Source organism: Chiloscyllium plagiosum, chromosome 20 (genome assembly GCF_004010195.1).
Source record: "Chiloscyllium plagiosum isolate BGI_BamShark_2017 chromosome 20, ASM401019v2, whole genome shotgun sequence".
Taxonomy (NCBI): Eukaryota; Metazoa; Chordata; class Chondrichthyes; order Orectolobiformes; family Hemiscylliidae; genus Chiloscyllium; species Chiloscyllium plagiosum.
In genome coordinates, this window is record NC_057729.1 from 32,843,296 (window position 1) to 32,857,157 (window position 13,862).

A 13,862-nucleotide genomic window follows, 5' to 3' on the forward strand; every position below is an offset into this window, starting at 1 on the left:
ACGAGGGAATCACGGAGGGAGTGGTCTTTTCTGAACGCTGATAGGGGAGGGGAGGGAAATATATCCCTGGTGGTGTGGTCCTTTTGGAGGTGGCGGAAATGACGATGGATGATACAATGTATATGGAGGTTGGTGGGGTGGTAGGTTTGGACCAGTGGGGTTTTGTCCTGGTGGCGATTGGAGGGGCGGGGCTCAAGGGCGGAGGAGTGGGAAGCGGAGGAGATGTGGTGGAGAGCATCGTCGATCACGTCTGGGGGGAAATTGCGGTCTTTGAAGAAGGAGGCCATCTGGGTTGTACGGGATTGGAACTGGTCCTCCTGGGAGCAGCTGCGGCGGAATTGGGAATATGGGATGGCGTTTTTACAGGGGGCAGGGTGGGAGGAGGTGTAGCCTAGGTAGCTGTGGGAGTCGGTCAGTTTATAATAAATTCCATGGAGAAGTTTGGTATCAACCAACAAATGATGGAAAATAAATCTTGGTCCTAATGTTTGTCACATTTTTTCTGTTAGTCCTTTCACTGTTGAAAGGTTCCTTGGGGACATTGATAGTTTTATTTCAAACTGCTGAATGCCTTCCTTGACAAAATGACAGAAAGATTTTGCATGAGACTGTGAAGCATCAGCAATATTAGATCTTAGGAATTTTAGATTAGGAGCATATTTTGATCATACAAATTTCAATACCGTTCTAGCAGTTTTGTTTAGATTGCTTAATTTCAGGCTAATGGTACATACCTTCGATGTGTAAGAAAACTGCCATTCGCATGCCCTGAGCCATCACACCCTGGGGTTGGACAAGCTGGCCCATCTCCTTTCACAGGTTTCCAAGCAAATGGTGACCCATTGTGGAATCCTTCCTTTTGTCTGCGTGCAGCCAAAGGACAGCCAGATGCACTACGGTGCGATGCATACTTGCCACTTACATGCCCGAGCCCATCACAACCAGGAACAGGGCATCTAAAGAAAAAGAAAGGCCTTATACTGAATAATTGTCCTAAAAACACCAGCAAAGGTAAGCAAAGGTGCCACAGAAAAACAGTGAAAACTTGTTTAGGAGGAAAAAGCAAAGTATTATTAAATTGTAAGCATGAAAGTAATGCAGTCCGTTTGTGCAGAATGTACCATGTATTATTCATTGATCGAATGGGGTTTGGACTACGGATGTGAAGTTTAACTGCAAACTAGGCATGTGTCTTCAGACAGCTGCTCACGTATACTCAATAGGATTAATGTAGCTGTTTGTGACTGACAATAAATAGAAGTTAGCAAATTGCATGTAAACACCAAGCCTTGGGCCAATAATTGTTTAGTTCTTCATTTTAAAACATGGCTTTGCATCCACGAAGTGTGACATTTTGAAACCTGATGTCTGGTGTGTGATGTATGTGCAGGAGATGTAAAGACTTCAAAACTTATGTAATTACCATCTCTACCTTTGAACTGGAATATATTTATTAGTTTGCAATTTCTTTCAAGCTGTTTTTAAGTGTGTGTTCTGCATTTCAGCTGTTTGACTTTAAATGGTACAAAATTAGAGTCTTGCAAATAGAAATTTACCATCACATTATTTTGGGAAAAAAAAAGGAATACACACCTTCACTGCTGGGGGATAATCAAAGAGAGCTGAACACATGATCTTATAAAATCCACCTGATTTTAATTTTGTTCTTTAGATGTTTTGACCAGTATTTTAATACCCATTTCAGGATGGGTGAAATTAGAATTTAATAGAATTTGGCTGCTCATAAAACTTCCATCATATCATGATGACCAGATTCCCACCTCTTATTCATCTTATAGATACTGATGAGATATATAGGAAAATGGCATCACTACTTTTATTGAATTTCCTTTCATTCTACAACTTTAACATAAACTAATTGATAATAATCGTTATAGCTACATGTACATAATACATTACAAGTTACAGTGAACTCAATTAAAATGTTGATTTGACTCTTGAATCCATATTTTTATGATCCTGACTGAAAGTAGTAAAATACATTTGTTTGCTCACATAAACATTGTTTTCTAAGAATATAAATATAGATAAAGTCACCATAGTCCTACCAAACCATAAAGTTACTCTTTCATTAGAGAGAAATGACTGGTTTAACCTGAGGGTCACCAATGCCTCAGGGGTGAGGGGAGAGGTTGAGAAGGAGAATTCTTTTTGATATCACCAAGTGCAAGAATTGAATCCACACTGTGACATCACAAATCACCCATCCAACTGGGCTACCCAGCTCTTTTTAAAATATGTAATAAGCTGTCTGTATGTGTACATAACATTTCTGATAGATAGTGTTGTAAAATGCTTAGGGACGGTTGCTTTGGACATGACTCTGAAAGATCACTACTCAATTGTCATGGTGGGATGATGGACTAAACAAGCAGATAAGGATGATAGCTGTATTGCCTGTCAATTTACGATTGAATTCAGAAGTATCCAGATGATAATGACTGCCAAGGACTGATTTTGGCTTTTTGGCATGCTGGTCAGCCATCCATTGCAATGGCAAAGTGGCCCCCATAATGCTCAGATGTCAACCATATTTACTGATGCAATTTGCTGCATCCACAGGAAAAGCACCAGAGCTGCTGCAAAGAATGTAATTTATGGTGGGGAGACCCAGTCAAAGAGGGTGGTTTGTCCCAGTGCAGTTGTGTCAAAGATTATTTTTGTGGACTTTCATAGTCATACAGCACGGAAACTGACCCTTCGATCCAACCAGTCCACGTTGACCATAATCCCAAACTAAACTAGTCCTACCTGCCTGCGCTTGGCTCATATTCCTCCATAAATTTCTTATTCATGTAGTTATCTAAATGTTTTTTAAATGTTGTAACTGTACCCACATCCACAATTTATATTTGTCTTTGAGAAGCCTCTTCTTTACTATCACCCATAAAATTTATTGAAATTTCACTGTACCACTTTTGACCAGAACTGAAAGAAAATGATAGTCCCATTTATGAATCAGATGGATGCAGAGGCTGACTATTCTCAAAATGGTGCCATCCACATTAACAACAGAGAGGTAAGTTACCAGACCCATTTTTCACCCCATTGCTATCCCATTAACATCAGGTGAAAGGAGTCAAATTCAACACTTTTTTTTACAATAAAGATAGTGTTTTTACTTGTATTGATGCTTGGTACTTCGAAATGTGGAATTAACGTTTGTCATTTTAGTTTTCTAGTTTGGTGTACAGCGGTCAATTCCCTAGTAAAATAATATCTTTCAAAAATTATTATGGTAGAAGATTCAATGAATATTTTGTAGCTCATTGAACATCTGCAACCAAGTGCAATTGATAGGAATTCTCCATGGTTCTTAATTTACCTGGGGGTATGGTCAGCTTTGTGGCCATGACTATTCTGGAGCACTGCCTTTAAAATTATCACAAAAGATTGTGGAAACTTGAGTGAGTGCAATTTGTGCTTAAAATTTCACCAATTTTGGTATGAATTATATGTTGGTGCCAAGGTATTGGCACAAAAAGCCAGAGCAATTGTGTAAACTTCTGTTTGAGATATCTGTTGTTGTGTTTAATAAAATATTACGGACACAGTTAATGATTGATATGTAAGTATTATACACTACATCTAGATTAGATTTCCTACAGTAAGGAAACTGGCTCTTCGGCCCAACAAGTCCGCACTGGCCCTCCGAAGAGCAACCCACCCAGACCTATTCCCCTACACTTACCCCTGACTAATTTACCTAACACTATGGGCAATTTAGCACGGCCAATTCACCTAACCTGCACATCTTTGAATTGTGGGAGAAAACCGGAGCACTCGGAGGAAACCCACGCAAACACGGGGAGAATATGCAAACTCCGCACAGACAGTCACCCAAGATGGGAAGCGAACCCAGGTCCCTGGCACTGTGAGGCAGCAGTGCTAACCACTGAGCCACCGTGCCACCCCATACATCTGCATATATACGGGTACAGCTCATAGTGTGGTAAAGTTCAGCTTTTTCCTTAAAATATGGATGCTACATGAACTGATAATAAATTGCCAGGGCTAGTAATTGAGAGTTCTGCTTTTATTATTAGATATTTAGGAATTTTTACTGGTGTTCAAGAGACTTGATTCTGAGGCTGTTCATTTTTACTGTGAAATTAGTAAAATAGTGAATTGGTTTCTTCTACATTTATAAATGAGTGGCCTATAATTTCTAAACATTGCTGTAAATGTAATTTTACTTTCTTCCCTTTTTTGAAGGTGACAATGTATACCATTGTGGTATACAAGATGACCCCGGTCCGAGATACCCTCTGTACTCAAGGAATGGCTTACCTCATGTAAATGCTAACCCCTAACATTTGGCCAAAAGGATTATTAATCTTTCATGTACCTTATGCATAGGTTGACCCCAAATTATCGGAAAAACATCAAAACTCTTAATCTGTTTGCCACGGAATTCAATTTCACCTGGTAGAATTATTGAATAGTACACACCACTAAAACTACTGTTTGGCTTCTTGCCTCTGCTCATTTATTGCAACTTTTGGATGCAACATTGGCAATAATAGTCTCTCCCCCAGCAGCTCTGTGCATAATGGAATAGTGGATTTCAATCTCTCCAAAACATTAGTTACGTAAAAATTTATCCTCCGCTTTTAGACTACAGATTTAGCCATAAAAACCTGACTTTTGCAAGGGCATCATACATGGTAGGTACCTGGGAGTAAAGCATCCTATTCCTTTCCTTAGCAATAGCACTGCAATCCAGGTGGAATCAACAGAATCAGTGCAGGAGATTGAGGAATTTTAAAAGTATTCCCCAAACCACTAAGCTCCAAGTATACCGCGAAGGTTTATGCCAATTCACCTGGCTCAGGCCTTATGCACAAAACTGCCCTTACCCCAGATTCAGTTTGGAAGGTTCTGGTTTGGGAAGATCTTTTAAATCTTTATTATAGGCTTAGGTGCACAACACTAGTCAGCACGTCTTAAAAGCTTTTTTCATATCACAAATGATCTCACTTACTAAGAAATCAATAGTGTACATAAATGAAACTATCAAATTGTCTCAGCATAGTTTTTGTGAGTCAACTCCAATGATTTATAAATTAAGGTATCTAAAGGTGGATTATGAGACACTCAAATTAAACATGCTTAATTTTTGAACCATATAAATAAAACAGAGTAAACCTAACTATATTAAATATTAATTATTAATAAATCAGGGAATTTTTTAAATGGGAAAAAATGGTAATAACTATGTTCTATTACCTTGGCCAATTACACTAGTTCATTGAAAATGATTTTGGCAGAACTTGAACTGTATCTTAAATGCTGCAATTTCATGCAGTTTTGGCACACAAACCTGAAACATTGCCTCAAGTGTTCATCAACAGGTTTATTGACAGAGTCAAAAGTAATGGCTTTGACTCTGTCAATGTTTAGCTATAATAAGATGTATGTCATCAGGACTTGTTGAATATACAATCTAACAACACAGAGGTGGTGCAGGGGTTAGGAGAGGAGGTGGAAAGATAAGAGTTGGGTATTGCCAATATATTTATAGATGTTGGTTCTTTAGATATAGCGACCCAAGGGAAACATGGATGAGAGAAAGATGGAGACTGGATGACTAGACAGGCTAGATAGCCTTGCATCATTCTATTTACTCTAAACTTATTTACAGTCGGTGGTTTTGTCAAATTCTTTGTTCGCTACCTTTGAGGCTTCGAGTTTTGTTTAGAACATTCCTTTCAGGCATTTGTTTTTTGTTTGGAAAGTTTCCCCAAAGTTTGCTACATGGATTTACCAATGGGGACTACAGTACTCACTTTATTATTACATATGTTGGAGAATGAAGAGATGGTGGAAATTAAGGAACCTGGCATGCCAAGTTCCAAAGCAAAATTGTAGAAGATCCATATCCCTTCACAAATATCTATCCACCAACAATTGGATTAAGAACGTTTTATTTGAAAATTATCATGGACATATGGATATCTTCTGGGAAATATGTGACCACTTTGTTGCATGAGGCAGAAAAATCTGAGAATTTCCTTAAGAACCAAGTCTGTATTTACTCTGGTTCAGAAACTCACAATAGCGTTTAATTTCCTGAGAACGGACATATAAATTTATACAGAAAGTAGAATGGCAGAATGGATGACTTTAAAATGTGGGTTAAATTAGCTGCCCAAGTCCACTTGCAACACTTTCCAACACTACTTGACTTGAAGACTACGCTTGCTTTATCATATATAGCAGATATAACAGAAATGAGTGGAAAACCTAGCATCATGTTAATGACGATTAGAAAAGCTAAACTTGTTATATTTAGCATCTGGTGTAAATTGTTCCTTTAGCATGCACAGAGATAATTGATTAATTAAACAGCAGTCCCTTGATATAAAATGCACTGAGAAACTGGGAAAGAGGCTGTTAAACATTGCTTATCCATATGTTTGTCCCTTTCTTCCAGTACATGGTAATCTATCTTGAGGTAACTGTGTCAAATATTATAGAGCTGCTGTGTTTCTTACTTAAATACATTATTCAGTTTTATTAACGCAGGATAATATTTCTTTTTTTTCTGTTAGCAAAAATATATGAATAAAAAGGCTGTGCTTTCAGTTAAAATTAAACACAACCATTGTTTAATGCGATTGCTTTATTGAAAAAAAAGTAAATTGAGCTAAAAGTGATGAAATTGGTTTTGGGCAGTAGCATCAAATGAAGAAAATCAAACCGACAGCTCATTTTAGATCCTCCTTAGGTCCCTCATTTGCTAATGGTCATTATACTTTTCTGCCAAAGACTAATTTTACCCCAAATGTGGCTGTTTTATTGCCAGTTTCAGCTTCATTATGACAAAGCATTCCAATGTATCAAATTAAAAATTATAGCAAGTCTCATGATTTTGCCAACGATGAAACTCAGAGGTGCCACTGTTGCAGTAATAGAAGTGAATAAGAAATGCCCAGATGCTGGTGAGACATTTGAATTCCTGAAAATGGCAACAGAATAAAACTCAGAAACCAGAAGTTTCTGGTAATAGTTCAGTTTGAGGCTCAGCTACATCTGATTGCAATACTCTTACATGTTGCCTTGTGCCTGGCATAACAGTGCTACTCACAAGTAGGAAAGGTATAATTTTGAAAAATGCATTGCTCTGCAAAATAAACTCATACATTAAGATTGCAAATATATTGTAAAAAAATGTTTGTTGCTTTAAAATAATGCATAATGTAATTATAAGCACAGCACCTAGTAATTGTTTGTCAGAATGGTTTTTTGAGTTAATATATTTGAATGGCATGAGGTCAAAATGGAATACTACTTTGCAAACTCACATGACATAAACAAAATATTCTAGATAATAATACATCAACTGCATTTGAAGTTTTATACAGACATTCCATAAAGCTTTAGAATATAATTTTCTAAGAAATGTTTAGTGATGTAATTTAGTTACCCTAACAGTATAATTCTAAATGGTATATTAATAATGACATTCATCAATCAGGAGTGTAGGAGTAAGTTCAGGGATGGAGCCTTGAATCAGTTATTAACCACTTTCATTAATTTGGGAAATGTTGGTATGAAGGTCACATTAATGCTACTCCTATTGCATTAACGTCAATTCTATAGACACAAACCATAGAAAATTAGAAAAGGTGCAAACCATATATACTCGAGTAATAGTTGATCTCATGTAAAGGTCGACCCCCTATTTTTGGCTAAATAACTGGAATTTTCCCTATATCTCATGTAAAGGTCGACCCAATTCTTCACAGATAACAGGTCAACATTAATGAGTCAGTATGCTGGCTGTCACATCCAACTCCAGCTTTCCAGTCTGCTCCTTGTACCGCTCTGCTCTTGGTCTTCCAGTCCACTGGCTGTTGTGCACTGCTCCGGGTTTTCAGAACTACCATAATTCGTTTTTTTTCTGTCCTTTATTCGCTTAGAAATCAATTGGGCTTCTGCTAATGATACGGTGTGAATTTTGACGGGCATGAATTTCAGCCCCTCAAAAGTAGTATCCATGTAATAGTCCATAATAGTCCATGTAATAGTTAAAATAATCCATAATTTTAACCTTAAAAAGTAGTCAAAAATTCGACTATTACTTGAGTATACATGGTACATAAATGTAAGCTACTGTTGACAAGCATAGTGGGCAGATATTGCAAAAAAGTGGTGTGAAATTGATTTGATTTAACTGCTAAACAAAAGAAAAAGGAGGTTCTGTGATTATTAATCTGAGGAGAATTTGTGCTGGGGGTTAGCAGAGCAATTTGATTGCATTATACATATTTTGTGGGCATAGAACTGACATACCAAGGTATAATTTAGGACAGCAACACCCTTCAAACTGAAAAACTACTGACCTGATAATGGACAGGACCCCAATTTCCATCATCATTTAAAATGGACATTAGGGCATTGCTGTTGGAAATGCTGTTGTTCTTGGGTAAATTGGCATTTCTCAATTTTCATCTAGTGTTTTTTACACAAAAACTACACCTTTCATCAGTGGACTAATAAACGTTGAGATATTTATATGATTTTAACGACTCATCAGCAGCTTGTGAAATTTTAAAAATTATTATTCCCCATGATTGATTTTAAATAACAGTTTTTCAAATAACAAACATCCTTTTCTAACAGATTTGTATTTCAAACCATTTACTCTGTAAATTGAATCAAACATTATAAAGAGAAACGCAATTTTTTTCCCATGCCAAAGTAATCTCAAATGGAGTTTTGCAAGAAAGCTTTTCTACTGCTTGAGGCAAATATTATTGTGCTTAGAAAATGTATTATTGGACATTAACTTTCACATTATGCAAAATTAGGAACATTTTACATGTACTGTGTGTGTTTCAGGCAATAGGTTCATGCAAGCAATTGTTAATTTTGTGCAGTTCTAACTACAGGAATAACTGAAATTGTTAGTTTTTTTGAGTGTTCAGTATGTTGAGATTTGATATTGGCAAATAGAATGACACTGATTTATTTTTAGTAGGGATGTTGTACATGTCAGCAGCAGAAGCAGATCTGCCATGTCAACATTGTTGCACTAGTTTCAATTTAACAATAACAAGGAACCAGTTCAATCCTCTAATACCATATTTTTAATCTGTACCAACTATTGTTTCTACTTTGTAATGAAAGCCTATGACCCTGATGAGTCAGTTCATTTTATGGTAAGAAGTAGTTCATCCTTCTTTGAAATTAATGTTTTGCTTAATTATTTTAAATTTGCTTCTGGAATGTTGATCCTGTTCATCCTTGGTTGCCCTGAGAACATTTAGAGACACCACGTATTGTAGAACCAGAGTCACGTGCAGCACAGATAGGTTAAGTCTTGTTTCAACAGTTTTTAAGCTGCATTTAAGTGAAAAATTACCAGATTTATTCATTCAGTTTCACAACTTACTATATGAACCTTTGAGCTCATGACCTCTGGGTTGGCAGTGTAGTAGGATAACTGCCAGGCTATCATGCCCTGATATTAATTGATGATTTAAAACCTAGCAATGCTCAAAATCTATGAAAGAATGATTAAAGAAAAGTGTGCACAAAGGAAAAAAATACTTGAAGGTACTAAGTTTTATAATATTCTGGTTTAAAATCTCAGAACCTCATTTTCATAAGTCAATTCAGTTTGGCTTCAGTGATAATTGCCATGATCAACCTTGGTTTGAAATGTGGCCCCTGGTCAGGAGCTCAGATTTGGAACAAATTTCCTGCTCTACAAACCAGACCTGAGGAAAAAACTGTCCTTGATGTACAGATTTTTGTTCTGGAGATCAGCATCAAAATGGGAGTTTTGCCCACTGCCCCAGAAAGAGTAAAGAGGCTCGGAGTGCATAAATGGGAGTGTTGAAAGACCTGACTTGGGGTTGCAGCACAAAAAGAGGCATTAATCAAGAAAAATTTTCCAGCCCTCATCGCTCACATCCCCATGTTCCATCCTTGCCAATGTATTATACCTCATATCACCCAGCCCCCTATGACCCCTCAATTCCTTTATGCCAACCAATGTCACTCTACCCATCCTATGGCTTTTCATACCCTTTTTTCAAATCATTCTGCCATCATTGCCCTTAGCACCGTCCAGGCTAATTCACTCAGTCCCATGATTGGCGAATCTCAGAACCTATGCTGAGATTAAATAAAGTTATTAATTGACTGTTGAATTCACTTAAAAATAGTTTGAAATGATAAAAAAAACCCAATCACTACAATTAGCTTCCTTTAATCTCTTATAAAAGGAAGCTTTTGTATTCACAGTCCCACTTCAAAGACTCTAAAGAACTTGGAACTGCCCTTCAAACTGCGAACTAAAGGCAAACCACATTGAGATAATGAGTGGTTGTAAAATCAATCACACAGCACTAATCCCGAGGTTTATGTCAAGAGAGAACAGAATTTTTTTTGAACATTTTTTAAACATTTAAATGATGGCAGATTTAAATGTCTTGAATGCTTAACAGCTTCCTTTGACAGTTCCAGTGAATTTATCCACTTCACATGGTCATTTATCAGCATTTAACAATCTTAAAGGCTGCTTGATGTTCTCCTTTTTCAAAGAGCAACTTACTCTCCTAAAAGCATCCTGAAGATGTCCCTGGAACATATCTAGAGAATACCTTATTGTTCCAAAAAGTATTGCTCCCTCTCCAAATAATTTTGGAAAGTTCAGAACTTCTTCTACTAGGCTGAAACAGCAGAGTTTTTGTTTTGATATTTCTCTGGTGGAAGAGATGCAGCTTCCTTAGTGAATACTGGGTGTGCATTGTGGCACACTCCCACGAATGTAATTGGGCCTGAGTTCAAGATGGGACTTCTAGATTTGGGCCACCAGTGCCATGTTTAGACCATAAAATGTAGGAGTAGGAGTAGGCCATTCAGCTAATCAATTAGATCATGGCTGACCTGATAACCTTCAACTCCACTTTTCTGCCTTTTCTCCAAAACTCAATTCCTTTACTGAATAAAAATCTGCCCATCTCAACTTTTAATATAAGTAATGACCCAATCTCAATATCCCTCTGAGATAAAGATTTCCACAGATTCACAACTCTCTGACAGAAGAAATTCCTCTTCATATGTGACCCCTCATTCTGGGATTATATCCTCTGGTCCTGGACTTTCTCACAAGCAGAAACAACTTTGCCACTTCTACCCTGTCAAATCCTCTGAGAATCTTTCGAGTCTAAGTGACCCTTTGTCAAAGCTTTATCCTCTGAGAATGTTGTATTTTTCAATAAGGTGGCTTCTCATACTTCGATATTCCAATAAATACAGGCACAATCTACTCAACATCCCCTCATAAGACAGTACCTCCATACCTGGCATTAGCATGATGCATCTCTTTAAATTGCCTCCAAATTCAATATATCTTTTCTAAGATTACGGGCCCAAAACTGTTCACAGTATTCCAGCTGTGGTCTGACTACTGCCTTATAATAGTTTGAGCATTTCCTTATACTCCATTTCCTTCAAAATAAATGCTAATATCCATTTTGCCTTAATCTTACTACAATGGAGGAGGGGTGGTGAAGTGGTAATGCTTTTGGATGATTAATCCAAAATCACAAGCTAATGTTCTGGGGACATGGATTTGAATCCCACTGCAGCAAGTGGTAAAATCTGAATTCAATAGTAAATCTAGAATACAAAGTGAACCAAATGGCAACCATGTCAGCCTTGTCAATTGTTATAAAATCCCAACTTGTTTACTAGTGTTCTTTAGGGAAGAAAATCTGGCATCCTTACCCAAAACAGTCTACATGTGACTCCAGATCTGTGACAACGTGATTGACCCTTAACTGCCACCTAAGCATTAGGAATGAGCAATAAATGCTGTCTTAGTCAGTGATATTCATATTCCATGGTCAAATTAAAAGAACATTCAGTGCCACTCAGTCCCATGTGTCCTTTTGTGCCTGATATCCACCTCACGTCTGACCTTCAACTGTCATAATGCTCTAATTGTATCTTGTTCCCTAACCATGGTCTACCAAGATCCAGTGATTTACTATAATTGGGAAAAAGAAAGATTCCAGATTTAAAATAGTGGTGACTTTAACATAAGCTGTTAGCTTTAGTATGGAGTCTTTCTATGACATAATTAATACGTGTATCCATTTAAATCAGGTTGCTCTTTTCTGTATGTACTCAGGAATATTCTTAACAATATTTCTCATTTCCGACTCCTCTCAACTCCCACAAACATTGCCAACAGCATTTTCTTTCGCATTAGCCACCATTCAATAAATATAATGATTCTAAACCCCGCATCCTTATTAATTTCTGTGATCACACTCTGTTCTACTTTCTTCCAATAGTTCAGATTAGCTCACTCTCTCTGTTCTTGAGCTCACTTTGCACCTATCAGTGGCAATGATTTGAGCCACCACTACTTTGCCCTTTCGAATTTCCTTGAAGTCTTACTTGAATCTTACTATGTTTTGTCCGCATTTTTAATTGTATCTTAAAAATTTATGTCAGTAACAAAATCTTCAGGTCACTTTCTCTACCTCTGCTCCTAGGTCACTCTCTTTTCCCAAATTCTTTTTGCGAAGTGCCTTGGGAAATTATGCTGTTAATGGTGAAACATACGTTCTGGTTGTTGCTGTTGAACTATTGACTGACTTGCAACTAACTCTGGTGTGATTAGTGAAAAACAAACTGGTCTCTAACTATTTACAGGATGTGTAGGTAGTTCAGAGTTGTAGCAGTTTTTCAGCTTCTATTGGGGCAAGTTATGAAACATAACTGAATTAGCTTCTGCCATAGGAGAGCAGAGCCAGCAATATGTTCAAAACTTACTTCATGAGCTCAGGGTCCTCTTTATCATCCTTGGTCGGTGTTAATTTCTGTCCACTTTTCTTTGCACGTGGGCACCCTGACAAGCTGTAAAAACAACCAGAATGGGACTGACTCATAATGAAGGGCATGAACTGCTGCTGCTTGATATGAATGCATCTCAAACAAATGAATAATTGTGGTCGCTGTGAATTATTTGAGAAGATACATGGGTAGAAACTGTTTGCAATAACAGCTTATGAACACTTAATGGGATAGATTTTAACTTGCAGGTAACTGTCTGGCAAAGTGAACTGGCTACCTCCTCATTCCTGCTATTGGGAATCTTGAGCCAGTCAGAGAGATGGGGCTTCATATCCATGGTTATAGATACAGGTATTGTGATGATCTCCTGCTGCATCTTGCTAACTCTGGATCACTAGAATATTAGGCAGTCGTGCTAGCCCACTAAGAGTGGGATATGGGTGAGACAATGACTTTTTGCATAATCAGAGCAAGCTCTCCTACTCCTTGATTCTCCAAAATTTTTAATCTACACACTTTTTGGACTATTTTAGGAACAGACACTGGTGTCTTTAAGAGTGCCAAATGCCAGAATTAATGGGTGGCACTCGCTTAACAGCTATGCATTCCTGAAAATTGCAATTTGACTCTTTACTATGTCATAGTATCATAGCATATGGCCTGAAACAGGCCAATCTTCTGGATGCCCAATGTAAAGACCCTTTAAAAACTGCACACAGCACAGCATCTGTGTTAATAGGTTAGCACATCTATTGGGAGAAAGTGAGGACTGCAGATGCTGGAGATCAGAGCTTAAAAATGTGTTGTTGGAAAAGTGTAGCAGGTCAGGCAGCATCAAAGGAGCAGGAGAATTGACATTTCTGAAGAAGGGCTTATGCCCGAAACGTCGATTCTCTTGCTCCTTTGATGCTGCCTGACCTGCTGCGCTTTTCTAGCACATCTATTGGTTCTTTTAAGGCCAACTAGGCCAAATTAAAATTAGCCCTAGTTTGTATAATATTTCTCTATCAGCATTTTTA

General features: G+C 37.5%; 1 protein-coding gene across 10 annotated transcripts in view; it reads right to left on the minus strand.

The window, feature by feature from the left end:
* The window catches only part of myt1b (myelin transcription factor 1b), a 182,419-nt gene that overhangs the window by 28,312 nt on the left and 140,245 nt on the right, over positions 1 to 13,862 (minus strand). For 8 of the 10 annotated variants that reach the window (XM_043710460.1, XM_043710461.1, XM_043710468.1 and 5 more), the window contains 2 exons: positions 12,823 to 12,906; positions 735 to 956 (listed from right to left, as the gene is read on the minus strand). In XM_043710460.1, the coding sequence (XP_043566395.1) occupies positions 735 to 956; positions 12,823 to 12,906 (306 nt within the window). The remainder of the gene's footprint in view (positions 1 to 734; positions 957 to 12,822; positions 12,907 to 13,862) is intronic. The other 2 variants (XM_043710465.1, XM_043710463.1) reach the window with 1 other exon arrangement.